The sequence below is a fragment of the Tursiops truncatus genome, chromosome 1 (assembly GCF_011762595.2).
Source record: "Tursiops truncatus isolate mTurTru1 chromosome 1, mTurTru1.mat.Y, whole genome shotgun sequence".
NCBI classification, from domain to species: Eukaryota; Metazoa; Chordata; class Mammalia; order Artiodactyla; family Delphinidae; genus Tursiops; species Tursiops truncatus.
Window position 1 is genome coordinate 134,604,827 of NC_047034.1, and position 21,417 is coordinate 134,626,243.

At 38.0% G+C, this 21,417-nt stretch overlaps 1 protein-coding gene across 6 annotated transcripts in view; it reads left to right on the forward strand.

Moving 5' to 3' along the window:
* The window catches only part of OMA1 (OMA1 zinc metallopeptidase), an 83,241-nt gene extending 62,272 nt beyond the window's left edge, over window positions 1-20,969 (forward strand). For 5 of the 6 annotated variants that reach the window (XM_033865921.2, XM_033865918.2, XM_033865934.2 and 2 more), the window contains one exon: window positions 20,507-20,969. In XM_033865921.2, coding sequence (XP_033721812.1) covers window positions 20,507-20,716 — 210 coding nt within the window. In that variant the 3' untranslated portion in view covers window positions 20,717-20,969. Of the gene's footprint in view, window positions 1-2,349; window positions 2,428-20,506 lie in introns of all 6 variants that reach the window. The other variant, XR_012324614.1, reaches the window with a different exon arrangement.
* The last annotated feature ends 448 nt before the right edge of the window (window positions 20,970-21,417 follow it).

A 21,417-nucleotide genomic window follows, 5' to 3' on the forward strand; every position in this document is an offset into this window, starting at 1 on the left:
GAAGGAAGAAAGAAAGAAAGAAAGGAAGGAAGGAAGGAAGGGAGGGAGGAAGGGAGGAAGGAAGAGATAGAGGAAGGGAGGGAGGGAGGAAAGAAGAGAGAAAGAAAGAGGAAGGAAGGAGGAAAGAAAGAAAGAAAAAGGAAGGAAGGAAGGAGGAAAGAAAGAAAGAAAGAAGAAAGAAAAAGGAAGAAGGGAAGAAAGAAGAAGGAAGGAAGGAAGAGAAAGAAAGAAAGAAAAAGAAAGAAAGAAAGGAAGGAAGGAAGAAAGAAAGGATAAAATAAAATAAAAGAAGGTTATAAAAATAAAAAATAATTATTAAGAAAAAAAAATTTTTTAAGACAAAAAGAAAAAGAAACAAAAAAAATGGACGGACAGAACTCTAGGACAAATGGTAAAAGCAAAGCTCTACAGACAAAATCTCACACAGAAGCATACACATACACACTCACAAAAAGAGGAAAAGGGGAAAAAATAATATATCTTGCTCTCAAAGTCCACCTCACCTCCTCAGTTTGGGATGATTCTTTGCCTATTCAGGTATTCCACCAATGCAGGGTACATCAAGCTGATTGTGGAGATTTAATCCGCTGCTCCTGAGGCTGCTGGGAGAGATTTCCCTTTCTCTTCTTTGTTCTCACAGCTCCCGGGGTTCTCCTTTGGATTTGGCTCCGCCTCTGGGTACAGGTTGCCAGAGGGCGTCTGTTCTTCGCTCAGACAGGAGGGCGTTAAAGGAGCAGCTGATTCGGGGGCTCTGGCTCACTCAGGCCGGGGGGAGGGAGGGGTATGGATGCAGGGCGAGCCCGTGGCTGCAGAGGCCAGCATGACGTTGCACGAGCCTGAGGCGCGCCGTGCATTCTCCCGGGGAACTTGTCCCTGGATCACGGGACCCTGGCAGTGGCGGGCTGCACAGGCTCCCGGGAGGGGAGGGGTGGATAGTGACCTGTGCTCGCACACAGGCTTCTTGGTGGCGGCAGCAGCAGCCTTAGCGTCTCATGCCCGTCTCTGGGGTCCGTGCTGATAGCCGCGGCTCGTGCCCGTCTCTGGAGCTCCTTTAAGCAGCGCTCTTAATCCCCTCTCCTCTCACACCAGGAAACAAAGAGGGAAGAAAAAGTCTCTTGCCTTTTCGGCAGGTCCAGACTTTTCCCCGGACTCCCTCCCGGCTAGCCGTGGTGCACTAACCCCCTGCAGGCTGTGTTCTCTCCGCCAACCCCAGTCCTCTCCCTGCGCTCCGACCAAAGCCCGAGCCTCAGCTCCCAGCCCCGCCCGCCCCTACAGGTGAGCAGACAAGCCTCTCGGGCTAGTGAGTGCCAGTCGGCACCGATCCTCTGTGCGGGAATCTCTCCGCTTTGCCCCCAACACCCCTGTTGCTGTGCTCTCCGCCACGGCTCTGAAGCTTCCCCCTCCGCCACCAGCAGTCTTCGCCCGCGAAGGGGCTTCCTAGTGTGTGGAAACCTTTCCTCCTTCACAGCTCCCTCCCACTGGTGCAGGTCCCGTCCCTATCCTTTTGTCTCTGTTTATTCTTTTTCCTTTTGCCCTACCCAGGTACGTGGGGGGTTTCTTGCCTTTTGGGAGGTCTGAGGTCTTCTGCCGGCGTGCAGTAGGTGTTCTGTAGGAGCTGTTCCACGTGTAGATGTATTTCTGGTGTATCTGTGGGGAGGCAGGTGATCTCCGCGTCTTACTCTTCCGCCATCTTCCCCCTCACCCCTAGTTGACTTTTCTTGATGGTGAAGCTTTACTCTTTTTAGGTTCATACTTTTTAATTTTAAAAAATTTGGTGAAAGTCTAAAACTCAAGGTGTATTTTTCATCATACTGATCATGATCTTTTCTTAGTGATTTAAGCTTATCATTAAACACACCAGTTAATGAGTTGTACAAAAATTTTGGGTCAACTGGGTCTTAATTCCAGTAGTGACACTGGAATTTGTTTTCTTAGGGAAAAAAAAAATCCTTCATTATTAGTTTGCTTTCTGGTTATTTCTTTTAAGATAGAATCAAGCATGTGCCGTGTGCTCTTCTTTTTCTCTTTTATTTTTGTAGAATTCATTAATGCATCAAGCTGAAGCAGCTTTCTCCCAACTAGTATTCACTATCTTCTAAAAACCTTTTGATTTAACATCAGTCGGAATGTTTTCTGTGCTTTCCACATAGGTACAAAATGAATGTCAGACATCTTTAAGCCAGGCTACATGCTCCCTTCTGTCTCACTGGCATTAAATTTGCTGGTTGGTTATAAAAGCAGAATATTCTTTACCAATTTAAGAATTGGTTTTGGGCTTATTTGCTAAAGGATAACAGAACACATACAGATGTATTATAAAATTATCTTTAAATATGTCTTCAAATTCAGATGAACAAACATTGACTACCTATTATAGGAAAGATACAAAAGAAATAATACGTGGTCTTGATATTTGCAGATGCTAAGGTAAGTACAAAATGATTCTTAATATATTAAAGAATATGAATTATCTTAAGAAAAGTAGAAATACAGTGGTATACATTTTGAAGGAAGAATAGCCTGCATCTCATTTGGGATAAGAAATTACCATAAGGTGCATTAATTCATTCATGAATATTCATTCATGTCCATTGCTAATCTACCATTCTGTGTTCTGTTGCTGGGAAATGAGCAAGGAGCAAAACAGTCTCTGTTTTCTTGGAGCTAACTTTCTAGTTAGGTAATGCAAACAATAAACAAGCAAACAGACATACATACAGTATGTCAAGCAGCGATAAGCACATTGCAGAAAAACAAAGCAGGTTAAAGGTAGGAGAGAAGACTGGGAAGCAGAGAATGTGTACTAGTCATTGTTCGTTTGTCAAGGAAGACCTCACTAAGCAGAATCTGGAAAGAAGCAGGGGAGCAAGTCCTGTGGGTATGTGGAAGGAGAATCTTTTAGGCTGAGGAAGCAGCAAATCACAGGACCTGAAGTGAAAGTATGCTTGGTGTGTTCAGGGAATAGCAAGGAAGACATTGGGGCTGAATGTAGTAAGGGAGGGGAGAATGATTGAGGTGTACGGGGGCCAGGTGGTAAAGGGTCGTCTAAACCATTGTAAGAACTTGACTCTTATTTCAAGTGATATGGGAAGCTAAGAGAGGGTTTTGAGCAGAGGAGGGACTTGATCTGACTCAAGTGTTTTATAGTGATAGCTGGAGCTCCTGTGTGGGCTGTAGTGGGGCAAGGATGGAATCAGGAAGACTATTTAATAGGCTCTTGAAATAATCCTGGTAAGAGATTATGGAGGCAGAAGAGAGGGAGAGAAGTGGTCAGATTTTGGATTTATTTTGAAAGGAATGATGACAAGATTTGTTGATACTTTGAGCATACTTTGTGCCTTTTATGAACACTGGGGACAGCCAGACATATCTTCTTGAGACCTATCCTAAATATATTTCATTTATACTCTTAATTTGAAGAAAAAATATGTGAGAAAGAAACAGCAGTGAAATTTACTTGATATAATGTGTAGTAATTATTCATCTTAAAAGACAACATAGGACTGGGACAATACATGTTTCATTAGTAACTGGTTTGTATTGAAGAGCACTGACTCTGAGAGTCTTCTTAGTGCCATCCAACACCCAGGGACCTCATACTACCCTGGGAGGCTTAACCTATCTCTAAAGCCGTAATAACCACATGGTTTTCTCTTAGAATTTCCTTTCTTTTTTATTTTTGCTTAGTGAAATTCTAAAAATATATGGTTCGCTTAAAATGGATAATAAGTTCTACCCAACTTTTATCTGATGCCTGTCCTAAATTCCAGGTTTTCATTTCATTATCAGATAACTAAGGATCTTTAAAGAAGTAATAAATGTGCTTTGAAAAGTCTTTAAAATAATAATGAATTGATTAGTGAGTATGAAGAAAAATGGTTGGAGAAACTGATATGTTATTTGGAAGCCAATGGCAAAGAAAAAAACTGAGAGATATTTTTCTTCTAAAAATAAACTATGCTAGTTCAGAAACTTAATTTGAAAAACTCATATAATTTCTTGTATTTTCCCCCCAAGTGATAAAATTCAATTTGAAAGTAATAAAGCTCTACTACAATATTGGGAATAATTCAGTGGTTGAAGTGAAACTGATAGTTAAGGCGTGAGTATATTGTTAATTAGAACACATAGTCATAATTCAGAGATTGGAATTCCCTACTATCATAGGTCTAATTTCTGTAATGGAAGAAAGTGATTCCTCAGGCAATATATAGAATTATGTGAGTCTGTGTACTACTAAAGACTTCCTATTTTGGGTTAGATTTTATTTAAGGTTTTTTCCTACTTAAGTGAGGACAATGTTATATTCTACCTAAAGCTCATGTCCTCTGACATTCCTGACAGGATGCCTGAAGTAATGTATACCTCTAAGGCAGTTGGGAATCTAGCACCATAGTACAGAGGTGTCTAGGCCAGAGATGAGGATTTCAGAGTCACCAAAAAAAGGTGATAGTTGAAGCAGTGAGAGCGAGTTCACTTAGGAAATAAGCAAAGAAAATAATCCTAGACAGTTAGCAGTATTAGGTGGATTTCACATTTAATTGGTAAGAGGAAGACAGAGCCTGTAGTAGATGAGGTCCATAGGAGGAGAAAAGATCAAGAAAATTAGGAAAGATTCTTTGGTCCTCTGAGAATACAAATCTTGGTAACTTTGATTTTTTTTTTAATTTAACTTATTAAAGATTGCATATTTTTATTTTTTTAATGTTCTCCTTGAATATCATCACAGAAGTGTATTATTTCTTACCGTACCATATCAACATTTAAGATGTTTTAAATCTGTATTTTATGCATTCAACAAATATTTATTGATTACTTGTTATGTGCCAGATTGTAGGAATTGTAGGTTCAGTGACAAAATAGACAAAAAACCCTGCCTTAAGGAAGCTTATTCTGTAGTAAAGGGTGACAGACAATGAATAGAATAAACTAGTACTGTACAGAATAAATCACCAATATACTGTATGTTAGTCAGTAATAAGTGTTAGGGAGGAAAATAAAGGAGGAGGAATAGTGTATTATCTTGGGCTGCCATCACAAAATACCATAGACTGGGTAGCTAAGCAACAGAAATTCATTTCTTCACAGGCTTGAAGGCTAGAAGTACAAGGTCAGGGCTCTGGCTTAAGCAACAGAAATTCACTTTTTCTCAATTCTGAGGGCTGGAAGTCCAATAATAAGGTTATGGCCGGTTCAGTTTCTGGTGAGGTCTCTCTTCCTGGCTTTCAGACAGCTAGCTGCCTTCTCCCTATGTCCCACTTGGTGGAGACAGTGATTGCAGTAGTGTCTTTTCTTTTTATAAGGGCACTATTCCATCATGAGGGCCACACCCTCATGACCTCATCTAAACATTACCTCCCAAAGGCCCCATCTCTATAAATACTATCACATTGGGAATTAGAGCTTCAACATATGAATTTGGGGAGGACACAGTACATTCCATAGAAGATAGGTAATGTGTGAGCAGAGGTGATCATGGTGCTGGAATAGCTGTTTGAAATGGGGTTGGGAAAAACAGAGCTGGAGGAATCAGGCTCCCTGACTTCAGACCATACTACAGAGCTACAGGGATCAAGACAGTGTGATACTAGCACAAAAACAGAAATATAGATCAATGGAACAGGATAGAAAGCCCAGAGATAAACCCATGAACATATGGTCACCTTATCTTTGATAAAGGAAGCAAGAATACACAATGGAGAAAAGACAGCCTCTTCAATGAGTGCTCCTGGGAAAACTGGACAGTGACATGTAAAAGAATGAAATTAGGACACTCCCTAACACCTTACACAAGAATAAACTCAAAATGGATTAAAGACCTAAATGTAAGGCTAGACACTATAGAACTCTGAGAGGAAAACGTAGGCAGAACACTCTGTGACATGAATCACAGCAAGATCCTTTTTGACCCACCTCCTAGAGAAATGGAAATAAAAACAAAAATAAACAAATGGGACCTAATGAAACTTCAAAGCTTTTGCACAGCAAAGGAAACCATAAACAAGACAAAAAGGCAACCCTCAGAATGGGAGAAAATATTTGCAAATGAAGCAACTGACAAAGGATTAATCTCCAAAATATACGAGCAGTTCATGCAGCTCAATATCCAAAAAACAAACAACCCAATCCAAAAATGGGCAGAAGACCTAAACAGACATTTCTCCAAGGAAGATACACAGATTGCCAACAAACACATGAAAGGATGCTCAACATCACTAATCATTAGAGAAATGCAAATCAAAACCACAATGAGGTATCACCTCACACCGGTCAGAATGGCCATCATCAAAAAATCTACAAACAAATGCTGGAGAGGGTGTGGAGAAAAGCGAATACTCTTGCACTGTTGGTAGGAATGTAAATTAATACAGCCACTATGGAGAACAGTATGGAGGTTCCTTAAAAAACTAAAAATAGAACTGCCATATGACCCAGCAATCCCACTACTGGGCATATACCCTGAGAAAACCATAATTCAAAAAGAGTCATGTACCACAATGTTCATTGCAGCTCTATTTACAATAACTAGGACATGGAAGCAACCTAGGTGTCCATCGACAGATGAATGGATAAAGAAGATGTGGTACATATATGCAGTGGAATATTACTCAGCCATAAAAAGAAACGAAATTGAGTTATTTGTAGTGAGGTGGATGGACCTAGAGTCTGTCATACAGAGTGAAGTAAGTCAGAAAGAGAAAAACAAATACCGTATGCTAACACATATATATGGAATCTAAAAGAAAAAAAAGGTTCTGAAGAACATAGGGGCAGGACAGCAATAAAAACGCAGACGTGTCTTTATTCCCGTCTTACCCCTAGGTTCTTCATGACCTTTTTTTTTTTTTCAGCTCGGTGCTTTGTGATCACCTAGAGGGGTGGGATAGGGAGGGTGGGAGGGAGGGAGACGCAAGAGGGAAGAGATATGGGAACATATGTATATATATATATAACTGATTCACTTTGTTATAAAGCAGAAACTAACAAACCATTGTAAAGCAATTATACTGCAATAAAGATGTTAAAAAAAACCAGGAAAAAAAAACAAAGAACGCAGATGTAGAGAATGGACTTGAGGACATGGGGAGGGGGAAGGGTAAGCTGGGACGAAGTGAGAGAGTGGCAGGGACATATATACACTACCAAATGTATAGTAGATAGCTAGTGGGAAGCGGCTGCATAGCACAGGGAGATCAGCTCGGTGATTTGTGACCACCTGGAGGGGTTGGATAGGGAGGGTGGGAGGGAGACGCAGAGGGAGGAGATATGGGGATATATGTATACGTATGGCTGATTCACTCTGTTATGCAGCAGGAACTAACACACCATTGTAAAGCAATTATACTCCAATAAAGATGTTAAAAAAAGAAAAAAAGAAATGGGGTTGGGTCAGAGGAGGTTTCACTGGGAAGATGGTATTTGAATGAAGACTTGAAATAAGTGAGAGAGTGAGCCATGTAGCTTCCCAGGAGGAAGAACCTTGCAGGCAGAGGGAATAGTAAGTACAAGTCCCTGAGGCAGTAGTGAGCCTGGTATTTGACGACCAGCAAGGAAATCAGTGTAATTGGATGGGGTAAGCAAGGGAAGGTGGAGGGTGCAAGGCTCTACAGCCCCGCAAAAAAAAAAAAAGACTGGCTTTTGTCAGAGATGGAACACCACTGGAGGGTTTGAGCTGAGGACTAGAGGAGTAACAGGATCTGAATTATGTTTGAAAAGAATGTGATCTACGGCTCCTACAAAGCAGTACAATCATATAATTTTGGAATACTTTAGTATAGTATATTGTTCAGAAAATAGACTAGTTCCTTTATTGTTTTGTTTCTAAATCAAGAAAACACCCCCAAATTAGAAAAAAAATGCCCTTTTTTTTTTAAATGTGAATTCTGAGATAAAGCATGTGTAAATGCCTAGTTAAATATAATCCTGTGATCCACTAGCATTTAAAAAGGATAAAAATAGGGTTATAGTAATAATATTATTTGTAGTTAATAATATGATATGTTATAATTTTATTTACTTGAAATAATCAGTTAAATTTAGGAAACACATGTTCCACATATTCGGTTACCATAACAACTTGGGAGAAAAACTGAAGAACAGATGTTATATCAACCTGTTGATGTTTAATAGTATGACAGTTTTGAAATTATAGTTACAATGTTCAGATTTTAAATTTATATGTATATACCATACGTTGTCCTCGAAAGACCTTATTTAATTTTCCTTCTGTAAGTATCATTATACAATATGAATAGGTGTGAATAAGAGAAACTGTATGATAACCCAGGGTAGAAATTTACTTGAAAGATTTATTTTACAACTGAAAGCATTTATACTGAATTTTGTATTATTTCTTCTCTCACCAACTCTATGCCATCCTTTCCTTGGTGAGGGGGAAGAGGATGGAGAATAATAGAATATGTAGGAAAAACGATTAATTTGGACTTACTAGTTGTCTGGGGTTATGTTATTGTAGTCATAATTTTGAACAGGATTTATTTTTTAACGTTCTTAGAACTTGCAATGTCAGCTTTATTTGTAAACTATTTTTTAAATCTTGAGTTTCAACGTTACTACATTTAATATTTAGACATGAGAATCAGTGGCAGACTACAAATGCATTCATTTTAATCTCATTTTATTTCAAATTCTTTAAACTTTAAGGAAGCTGGGGATTTTAACTCGTGTGTAAATCATTCTTACACATTTATAATTGGACAAAGTAAATGCATAAATCATTAATATTATACATCTCATAAGTAGAAAATGTGAGTGTGTTTAACATTGAAGTGAAATGTCGTTGTTGGCCAATGTACACAAACATACACTGTTCACCTTGCAGAATTTCATTTTGTCTGACAAGAAGAGTGTTGAGGAAAAGGCAAATATCATAGCAGCTACTGTAATTGAATTGGCCTCTGAATCATATAAAGCCAGGAAGCCTGACAGTAACATTGTCTAAAACCTTAAAAAAATATTATGGTGCATGTGATGTGTATCTACTTGAGGCTGAAATGAATGGGCTATTAGAAAAAACTTGCTTTTATAGGGAAAGGGGAGAAAAGTAATGATATTTTTAGAAAAATATGTTTAAAATTTGAGGTGATTTTTTTTCCTTGAAACGTCTTGGTTTCTTTTTCAAAGGAAGCTTTTAATCTAATTATGAGGCTTCTTTGGCTTTAATTTTTTTTCCTGTCTTTTTTCCTTTTTTGAACTTAATTATTATAGTTTATATTTTTATGCATAAATAATTGCTGTTTTACTTGATATGTAGTACCTAGAAGAATCCTGATGTGTACCAGCAGTTGTTTTATAAATATTTCTATTATTACTGGGAATAAATACAGCCATTTCTTAATACCTGATTCTCATATGTTAAGAGTGGTTGATCATAAAATTTTATTTGAAAACTTTTCCATATTATTTTATCATTCCAGAGGATAATTGACCTGTGTCAAGGTGGCCTTAATTTTTAATTTTTTATATCTATTCAAAGTTTTAGTTATTTATACTTAATTAGACCACTTAAAAAATTAGTCAGGCTCCAATTTCCATTGCAGTTTATGAAAGGAAATGAGTTAGAGGAGAAAAAAAAAAAATTAAGGTAAAATCATGACTTACACAAATATAAAATGAACCACATCTGAGATTTTATTTAACTTATTATTAATGAGGGAGCCAGTAATATCTTACAACTAGTTCAGATGACTGTACAAGTAGGTGCAAAACTGATGCATTCATAAGGCAATAATCAGTTGCATTTCACCAGACATAGTTCATTTCCTTTTCTGTGGACAAGTATCATTTACATTGTTTTAAGTTTTCTACAACTTACAGAGTGGTAAAATCTCTCTAAAGCCATGAAAGGCTGGGATAATACCAAAGGATGCATTTGACAGGATACCAAATGATCTTCTCATGCCCATTTCAAATTCTTTCACAGTTTTCTCTGTTTTTATTTCCTGTTGTCTTCCAGTAGCCTTTCAAGTTGAAACCAAATCGAATCATCCTGTCAGACTAATAATAAACAGAAGTTTTGTTTTGTTATTTTTAAGTAGCCACATAGACATTATCCTTGTATTCTCTGTCTCTTAAAGTGGTAACCTACTGTTCTCATTATTTTCTGTTAAATTTGTTTCTAGTGAGTTTTTGCATTGAGATTATTGATGCTAAAATTTCAGATCTTTTGAAAAGTATATGCTTAACCTTCAGAAATCAAGGGAAAGAGTTGGAGATTGAGAGGGTGTAAAGAGACTGCTTTCATTTTTCAGAAGAAACATTTAAACCTCTCATGAGCCATTTAGAACTGAAGACGTAGATGTAAAATCAAGAATGAAGTTATAGAAATGCAAAAATGACAGAGGAAAAGGGAAGCTACAGAGGAAAAAGTTTTGTTCTAAAGAAAAATTTTTTAGTTTACCTTTTGATAATAAAAATTTTAAAACGTATGTAAAGATAGAGAATAATTTGAATAATTTAATAAACCCCCGTTTTTCACTTACATTCAGTAGTAGCAACCTTTTTATACACTTGCTTCATCTGCCTCTTCTCTTATTTCTTTCCCCAGAAGTATTTTAATGCAAATCCTAGACATGAGGGCTTTCCCTTCTAATTACTTCAGTATGTAGTTTAGAAAGTAGTATCATTTTCTTTCGTAATCATACCATTATCATAGCTAAGAAAATCAAGTAATTCTCCTCAACACAGTTAAGTATCCTGTGCATATTCAAATTTCTCTGTCTCAAAATATAGTTTTCTGATTGTTTTGTTCAAATCATAATCCATCAGTATCCATACACAGCATCTGGTTGCTGTGTCCCTTAAGTCTGACTTTAGAACAGTGCCCCTCCCCTCTGTTTTGTTTGTTTTTAAACATGTTGACATGTTGAATAGATCTAGTCCCACATTCTAGATTTATCTGCTTGCTTCTTAGTGATTTTGACCAACTTGTTTCTCTGTATACCTATAAGTGAAAGTTAGTTTTTGGCAAGAATATTTTATAGGTTGTGCAACTGTGCTTCATATTGCTTCACATCAGGATTCTCTTAATCTGGCTGCTCCATGTTTAGTGATGTCACGTTTGATCAGGGGCGTTGGATGGTGATGGCCTTAACGCCTCTTATGGAAATGTGGTTTTCCCCCTTATGACCAGCAAGTGATTGTGGAGTGGTGATTTGGCACTCTGCAAAAGATCCAGTTCTTTAGCAACCTGAGAAGTGTTTTGATTAAGGAAATATCATCCTCCTCTGTCTCTAAAGGCTTAGCTAAATGTGTGTCTTCAGGAGGAATTAGAACAGTGAAGAAGGAACTCAGACCAGCCAAGTCAACTCTAACGGAATAAAAGATGTTGCAGCCACATTTTTCTCCTACTCAAGAGTAGATTTAAGATGTAAGTAAGGGCTTCCCTGGTGGTGCAGTGGTTGAGAGTCCACCTGCCGATGCAGGGGACACGGGTTCGTGCCCCATTCTGGGAAGATCCCACATGCCACGGACCGGCTGGGCCCGTGAGCCATGGCCGCTGAGCCTGCGCATCTGGAGCCTGTGCTCCGCAACGGGAGAGGCCACAACAGTGAGAGGCCCGCATACCGCAAAAAAAAAAAAAAAAAAAAAAAAAAAAAAGATGTAGGTAAGACAGATTTTTTAAAAAAATCAGAATGATGATGAGTGCCTAAGAGTTGGCAAGAAAGGAAAGTTGATCATAGGTAATTGTATTTAACAGACTAGGTAGTGTCTGAGTGTCCTTAACTAATACCACCACAAAGACCCTCGTCTAAACTAAATCCAACAATAACAACCAAAAAACAAAGCCTCTGAAATGCCCATTTTCCCCCAGTAAGATAAGCTTCAAAGAGTAGAAAAATCTTAAAAACAAAACCAAATCTCAAATCTCAGTGTAATTTAAAAATGTTACTTCATTGGAGAGGACAGCCTAGGTGATGAAAACTACAGAAACAGCCCCACGTGAAGCTGGCATGATAAGGCTGACTTAACTACATTGAAAGTGACAGAAGAAGAATGACTTTACAAATGTAAGATACATCCATTTCAAAAACTTGCTAAACTTGTGAATACAGCAGAGAAGCTTGTAAAACTTTCATTGGAGGTTGTAAAGAGAAGATTTGATGCTCCAGAGCAAAGACTCATTGATGCTTGGAGATAGAGGAACATAGCACAACCAAATTAAAACACCCAAAGCTAAAAAGTGTCTAAACAATGGAAGCATACTGAAGACACAAGGAAATCCAAACTGCATTAACAGTGGTAAGGATTCATTCATGTCTTTATTTCTTTGACTTTGGTTTCTATATCCATTTTTTGATTTAGATAGCATTTCTAAAGATAGGTTTTTAGAAGAATCCCAGAGCATCATGCATGAGAAGCCTGATATGAACATCCCTATATAGTTAAATTTATCAAGTGTTTAATCGTCATTGCAAAGATAGGCTCTTAAAGATGCCAAGGTATAAAGAGAAAATTTAAAAACAATAGTAAGAATGACTTTGGATCTTACTTTTCAGACTTTGGAGAACTGTAAGGGTTTAAGGGGGAAAGAAACAAAACCAACCAACCAAACAGAAACCAGTGGAGCTAATACACTTTGCTATGGTATCCAGCCAAACCAACTTTTCTTTCTTTTAAGGTGGAAGATCCCTTAATAAATGAAACACATAAAACAATATGTCAGTGAAGTGCTCAGTAGCAGTAGTGCTCTTTACAGAATCCACTGACTCTCGAGAATTAGGTAAAATGTATAGTTTAGTTTGTTTATATATGATTGTGATTATAGCTTGCACCCTGCTGTTCTTAGAAAACCACAGATCATGTAAAGGAATTAACAAAGAAATGAGTGAATGAATGAAATGAGTGAATGAATAGGACAAAAATAAGATTTAACCAACATTAGAGACTAAATGCTTGGAAATAGATGTATATTTCCTTCTTAAATGTGCATAAATCTTTTATAGCAATATTGGTCATACAACTTTTTTGGACAAAAAATATGTGTATGTAATATAAAAAATGTTATGGTTCAAATTGTCAGAACACAGTACATTAAAATTAGCATAACAAAAAATAAAAGATGGGTGAAAGTTAAAATAAAATTGTGTATAAGGCAAGAGAGAAATCCATAAAAAATAAGAGCAGTGATATAGCTATGTTTTCATGGGTTGCTGTCAAACTGATTTGTAAAGGAAATTTTATCGATTTAAATGTCTATATTAATAAGACAGAAGAGAAAAGAAATAGAGTAATGTGTCCCAGATAGGGAAAATACCATTAATAAAATTAAGCAGAAATAAGCAAGATTACAATAGTTGTTTCTTTGGAAAATTTAGTCAAAGTGAGAATCATTGGTTAGTTAGACAAAGAATGAAATGTAACTATGATCAGGAGAGGAGCTACAATAATTAACACACAGGAGGACCAAAAATACTTCGAAGAATGTTATTTTTAGTTGGATATTAGTTAATGGGCCAGGTCAAAATCAGAAATAAAGTGTGTGCATGCATGAGTGTGTGTGTGTTTGTGAGTATTGCCAAAATGGATGCAGCTAGAAGTAGAAATTATAACTAGAATGAACCTCCTCAAATTAAATTTTGAGGAAAGTGGTAAGGTGTAATTAAATCAAATAAATAAAAACAACTGTATTAGAAACCCAGAGAGTCATAACAAATAAGTAGAGAAAAGGACACCTAGCCCTGATGGGGATTAACTTTGGAGAATTTTTTTAAAAGTTCAAAGAACAAATGTTCGGTGAATAATTAATTCTAGCTTCAAAATATAGAAAGGGGCATTGTTAATTATTTGATGAGCAAAATGTTAATCATTTTGTGAGTAAAAAGATTTTGTTTTGACAATTTGATAAGAACAACACCTTTAAAAGAATTTATGGACTGGTGTCATTAACCAGCCAACCATACAGTACTGCTTAACAATAATGATTTACAGTGAGCAAGTAAACTGTCCTCAGATGCATGGGCAGCATAATAAAAGAAGCTATTAACACAGAGGAGGAAATCTAGGACTCATCTTTAATTTCTCTCTTCCCTTCCTCTCTGTATCTTGCCAACTAGAAAATTTTGTCGACAGCCTCCACAAGGCATTAGGGATGTATTCCCTTCTCCATCAGCATTGCTACTGCCCTAGTAAAAGTCACCATCATCTCTTCCCTAGGTTAACTGCAGCCATCTCCTATTTTAATCTTCTTGTTCCACTTTTCACCTCAATCCCTAACAACGTATTTTCAATACAGTAGCCAGAATGCTCTTTTTAATGTCATTCCCATGCTTTCAGTGGTTTCTCATTTAACTTTGAATAAAAATCCAAACTCCTTACTTGGTCTTTAAATCATGTAATTTGGCCACTGCCTGCCTCTCCAGCTTTTTCACGTGCCACTCTCCCCAGGTTTTCCTTGATTCCAGCTATTTCACGTGGAGCCTCTTTCCTCCTTACAACCCCTCTACTTGCCGATTTCTCAGCCTGGAACATTCTTCCCTCAGCTCTTTACACAAATGTTATGTGCCTAGGGAGGCTTTTTCTGATCCCCCAATCTGCAATAGCCTCTCTTCCATGCAGTCATTCTGTAATTTTACTGTTTACTGCAGTTTACTGTAAGTTTACTGTTTACTGCAGTTTACTGTAAGTTTACTGTTTACTGCAGTTTACTGTTTAATTTCTTTGTGTACTTAACTAAAGTTCCCTTGTTTACTTATTATCTGTCTCCTCCCCCAGAATGTAAGGCCCCTTTTCACTGCTATATCCGTAGTGCCTGAGACCATTTCTGAGATACTTAGCGAATATTTGTTAAATTATTGCATGATGGTAATAATAGGAAAGGTAAGTAATAAAATACTGTGTTAAAAATAGAAAAATTGGGCAATGCAGTTGAATAACAGTTACATTCTCTCAGAAGTTTAGCATGCAGCAGATTAATAGTCCATGATGGGAAAAGAATGCTTATAGGAAGTAGTGAAAAAATAGCAGTGGTCTAAGGAGTTTGGGGTTTTAATCTGACCCACTCACCTAACTTTGAGGTAGCTACCTAATCTAACATTCAGCTTTCTTCATCTGTAATATTAGGATAGCAATAAGTCCTGGATGTTTTATGTATGTACTTGTATGTTTGTGGGGTAAGGTCCTGCCTCCTTCCCTCCCTCCCTCCCTTATAAGACACTTTAATGATAAGTATTCAACACTGAGCCCAAGATTTCAAAAGTGGTTCATATCATAATACCAATTTAGAATACAGGTGAAATGCCTGGCACAGTGCAAGGTACATAGAAAATGAACAGTAAATGTTAGTTCCTTTTACTCCTAGTTGGAATCTTTAGGCTGGCTAATCCCATAATCCCATATTTAACTCTAGATCTTACATGGGATTCTTTTTTTTTTTTTTAATTAATTTATTTATTTGTATGTTTATTTTTGGCTGTGTTGGGTCTTCGTTTCTGTGCGAGGGCTTTCTCTAGTTGCGGCAAGCGGGGGTCACTCTTCATCGCGGTGCGCGGGCCTCTCACTATTGTGGCCTCTCTTGTTGCGGAGCACAGGCTCCAGCTGCGCAGGCTCAGTAGTTGTGGCTCACGGGCCCACTTGCTCTGCAGCACGTGGGATCTTCCCAGACCAGGGCTCGAACCTATGTCCCCTGCATTGGCAGGCAGATTCTCAACCACTGCGCTGCCAGGGAAGCCCTACATGGGATTCTTAGAATTGTATATTCTTATTATGAGAGTGTGTTCCTGTTTTCTCTTAGAATGTAAACTCTTAAGAGTGTTTTTCTTATGACATTTATCATAACCATTTATTCATAGCTTGTGTTCTATAAATGTTTGTTTAAAATTCAGCCTGCATTTATTAAGTACCTATTATGTGCAGTGCATGAAGTTAAACACAGAAAACAAAGGAAATAGAAAGGCATATTCTAGCTGTAGAGTGGGAAAACATTGCTTACTTTAAAAGAGATGAAGGCATATTTACTAAGATTTGAATTTATAAAAAATAAAAGATGTTGACACGGCAAAATGTAATAAAATTAATGTGGAAACGAAAGTGAGAAAAGAATATTTTACCAACATATGCGATAAAATCTTACTATGCAAAGCAGGTGAAGATTTGATGGAAATATGTGTGGTCTGTAACAGGATTCTGCTTGATGGGTAGAGGAGAAAAACAGTTCACAGATGAACAAACAGTAACAGAAAACCTTTATAAAGTATGTATAGTTTTTCTAGCAATTAAGGAAATGTAGCTCAGACATCTCCAAAGTGCATTTTATTCAGTAAAAGATTTACTCAAGAAACATATAATGTGGTGCAAAAAAAAAAAAAACCAAAAAACAAAAAACCCCATTAGTACATGTAATGCAAAAGTATTAAAAACAACAAAAGTGTGTTCTAATCCCTTTTTTCTAAGCCTTTTTATCAGTACTTCCATGCCAGCTTTTTAAAAAACAGACTTTATTTTTAAGAGCAATTTTAGATTCATAGCAAAATTGAGTGGAAGGTAGAGATTTCCCATCTACCTCTTGCTTCCATATGGAAACAGGCTCCCCCCACTATCAAAATCCTGCACCAGAGTGCTACATTTGTTACACTAGTTGAACCTACATTGCCCCATTATTACGACCCAAAGTCCATAGTTTACATTAGGGTTCACTCTTAGTGTTGTACATTCGATGGGTTTTGACAAATGTATAATGACATGTGTTTATCATTATAGTACCACATAGAGTAGTTTCATTGCCCTGAAAATGCTCTCTGCTCTGCCTGTTCCTCCCTGTCTTCCCCCCAGCCCCTGACAACCATGGATCTTTTTAGTGTCTCCATAGTTTTGCCTTTTCCAGAATGTCATGTATGTAACTAGGGTCATACACTAGGTAGCCTTTGCAGATTAGCTTTTGTTTTTTCACTTAAAAACATACATTTAAGGTTCTTCCATGTCTTTTTATGACTTGATAAAAGCCATAAAAGTAGCCAGCACTATTTCTTATTAGTGCTGAATAATATTGCATTGTCTGCTCGCATCACAGGTATGCAGTAACCTACTAAAGGACATCCTGGTTGCTTCCAATTTTGGCAATTACAAGTGAATAAACAAACGCTAAGCAGTTTTTTGTTTCCTACCAGTCACTTAACCTCTCTAGGGCTCAATTTCTTCTCTGTAAAATTTAACTGATGATTTCTAAGGATTCTGAGGTTTGAAATTATGTGGTTATCTAGATAGAAATCATAAAATCTTATGTTCTGTTGATTATGAATAACTCAGGTATGTATGTACACGGATGACATTATAAGGTGGTAAAGCCTTTCTGGTGAAAGCAGTCTGGTCCTATATAACAAAAATTATACTCTATTCTTACTCTTTGATTAGATCATTCTATTTTAGGGGGTCTCCCTCAAGTAAACCCAAATGGAGGTTAGAAAAATAACATCTTTTTTTTAAACAAAGGTTTTCATAGCAGGGTAATTTATAAAACCCACATAAAACAAAACTATGGAAACAATTCAAATGCCCAGTCGTGGGGAAACGCAAAGTAAATTGCATGAGGGCAGGGATCATGACTTCGTTCTGATCAATGTGTTACCTAGCACCTTACTCAGTGTGACGTTCTAAATATTTGTTGAATGTGAAAGTCCTGAATAAAATCATTTAAGGGAAAGAGAAGAGCTTTTACTGAACATAAAAGGTTGTAGGATATGGCACTCTTCTCTTTGTTTGCTGCTTTGCATCTCTCATTGCTAAATTCAGCTGTGCCAGCTACTACCTGCTGAACTCCACACCTGGCCCTTTACTGATACCAGTGAAGGCCTTAGGCATGTGATGTAGCAGCCGTGACAGGTTGGCTTCTCACTTGGAAAAGAACATCAACATGGTTGTAAAGGAGTTAAAGCAAGAGTAAACTGTACGTCCCAGTTTTGACAGGACAGTCTCAGTTTATGCCTGATGTCTCAGTGTAAATCTTATTTTAATAGCATTTCCTTTCACTCCCAAAGGTATCCTTGTTTGGACAGTAGGTCACCATTTAGCTGAGGGTCTGAATTTCTTTTTACTTTAGTGCTATAGCTGGGAAACATTTTCTTCCTTTTTTCAGTTCAATTTACTTTAACTAACATTTATTTAACGCTCAATACATATTAAATCTACTGTATTGTGAGATACAAAGAAATTTCAGACAAGGCCCCTATCACCAAAGAATTTCACTGTAATGCTTTTTCCTCTTCAGTTTATTTTGGTAACTTATAGCCTCATTCAGGGTCAAAGGTCTCCTAGACCCAAGCTCTTGCCCTGGCCTCGACCATTTAAAAAGACCCTTTTCTGGCTTGCCTCTGGTTGCATGCCCCCCTCTCCCATGGGAGCTAAGGGAGTAGTCCGTTTTAAGAACCTGTGCCCTCACCACATGGCACTCTGGTATTTGGGATAGTGGAATTCCTCGCCCAAACACTTTGGAGCCCGCTTTCAGGGCCTGCGTGGACCTCTTCCTTTGGACGCACGCACACAAGGTCCCTCACTGTGCCAGGTAGGCCAGGGGTGGGAGGAGAAGGGAGTGGACAGCAGGCCAGTGGCAGCAGCAGCTGGGGTAGGCTCCCTGCAACCTTACATGTGAAATTAAAGAATTCTAATTTTGTACTTGGCTGTCTGAGTCATTTTTTTAAAAAAGGTACAGCTACTTTTTTTTTTAATATTAATTAATTAATTAATTTATTTATTTCTGGCTGCATTGCGTCTTAGTTGCAGCACACAGGATCTTTTGTTGTGGTGCGCGGGCTTCTCTCTAGGTGGGGCACGGGCTCTGTAGTTGCGGTGCGCGGGCTTAGTTGACCCCGCGGCATGTGGGATCTTAGTTCCCCAACCAGGGATTGAACCCGCGTCCCCTGCATTGGAACGTGGATTCTCAACCACTGGACCACCAGGAACGTCCCCGTCAGAGTCATTTTGATTGTCTGTTCCTCAAAGTAGAATAGAACATTTTTTTATGTAGTCATTTTAGATGTTTAAATATATGGTATCTGAGCCTCCATTTGCATTCTGACCATGGACCCCACAAATATCAGGAGCAGGCCCACTCAGAGGAAAACCCAAAATCCGCAGCGTGACCTGTGAGATCCCACAGTCTGCTCCTGCCTCCTTCCCGCCTCTGCTGCAGCTGCCCTGGCTTCCTCCACAGCATTCCAGCCATGCTCCCTTCTCAGGTTCTGGCACTCACTGCTGCTTCTTGGAATTCTCTTCTTCTAGGTACCCACGCGACCTCTTCCCTCAGGTCCTTGTCCTTTAGGTCTTCTCCCCACTACTCCAAGTCATTATTTTATCAGTAAGAACTTACATTTTTAAAACTTTCCTACTCCCGAAGCACTGACTCTCCCCTCCCCTGCTTTTCCTCCCTTAACATGCATCACTATGAAACATTTAGAAGTAGTAAAAACCTAAACTAGCTTTTCCCCTTAAACATCTTTCTTTTAAAACCCCTTAGGTATTAAGACTTTTTTCCCTTAAAAAAATTGCTATTTTAGTTTTCATGTCTTAAAGTCATTCGTGTACCCGCTTTGAAGAAGCACATAGTTCTCTAAGGCTAGTGCTTAAAGCGGCAGTCTCCCTATCCTGCCTTCAGTTTCAAGGGTAACCATTTGCAACTCTATTAAATGATTCTTTTGGTACTTCCCACCTTATCTGTATAACGTGCTTATATTGCTACTTCCTAACTTTTCGGTTTTAGGTATTATCTATTTCTTTTCCCCCATAGAGGATGAGAATTAAGTTCTCCCTTACCACTGTCACACCCTGTGCATACACACACATGTATCCAGCTCTCCCCCTTCCCAATATGGTTAAGTTGTGATTTTGGTTAGATAAAGATGCAGTTTTTAAAAACTGTAAACACTAATCACAGCTGAGCCATGTCGTATACTGTGCTTACTTTTCCCTGCATCGTTTTATTTTTCCTGGAGTTAAAAGTTGTCATGATTTTGATTTGCTTTCTTTTCTAGGTTATCAGCATCATTTCTACCCCAGACTGTCCCAGTCATGTATATCTTCTTTCAGTATGTTCACATCTATTTTCTGTTGTTTTCTCTCTCTTGAAAAAAATCTCTCTGCGTCTTCAGATATTCTCTAATCTGAATAATGTTCTCAGGATTGGCTCGAGTTTGACAAATCTCTGCGTCTTCAGATATTCTCTAATCTGAATAATGTTCTCAGGATTGGCTCGAGTTTGACAAATCATACTTCCAAGAAGCCTTATTTATCCCCAATAGGACAGTGGGCAGCCATTGCTAATACAGTTGTTTTTTGCAGATATCTTATTATATAAACAAATCATGTAGATATAACTATTTACTATGAATTTATATATGGTTCTCTTTCATATGTTGTAGTTAAGATACCTTTTATTGTAAAAATACAGAATGTATTCTTATATTTCATTGTTTCACATAGAGCATATTAGGAATTACTGGAATAACCTTAATTAATTTATATATGTGTATATATTCTGTGTTGTATTCTTTCTTTGTAGGCACTCAAAATTAGAGAGAGCTGTAATTGCCCACCACTTTCTGGAACAGACCCTCGATTACTGTTCAAACTCAGCATGAAGAATTTTCTTGAAGAAGCAGAGAAAGAAGACCTAAATATCACTGTTAAACCGAAAATGGATACTCTCCCCATTCAAAACGAGAAGCAAATAGCATTAACGTGTATAGTTGAGAAAAGAACTGGCAGTTGAATTAAAATTTATGAGACACCAGATACATGAAGAATGCAGTAATCCTTATCGTTTTCATGTTACTCTTTTAAAAATATTGTTTGAAATGAAAAAAAAAAGAGGATACTCAGGGTCAAATCATGTATATTACAGGTATTATCTAAATTCTTATACTAGGTATTTATTTTTCATAAAATATTGATATATTTTAATCTATTTTAAAATATCTTCAATGAGGAAGATGTCACAGAATAAATTTATATTACACATTTTACTCTGTTGTATACTTTTTTTTTTTTTTTTTTTTTTTTTTTTTTGCGGTACGCGGGCCTCTCACTGTTGTGGCCTCTCCCGTTGCGGAGCACAGCCTCCGGATGCGCAGGCTCAGCGGCCATGGCTTACGGGCCCAGCCGCTCCGCGGCATGTGGGATCTTCCCGGACCGGGGCACGAGCCCGTGTCCCCTGCATCGGCAGGTGGACTCTCAACCCCTGCACCACCAGGGAAGCCCTCTGTTGTATACTTTTGATTTGGAGGGCAGAACTCTAGTGGATGAAGAATCAGAATATCAGAATGTGCAGTAATTGTTACAGTCGAGAGGGTTCCAGCTGAGCCTAAACTGCATTTCAGAGTCTGGATGGTTATGATGAACTGGGAACCTGACAGTCTGAAATATGCAGAAATTGGTTTGCATTAGGGTGGGATTATATGGAATAGGGGACCT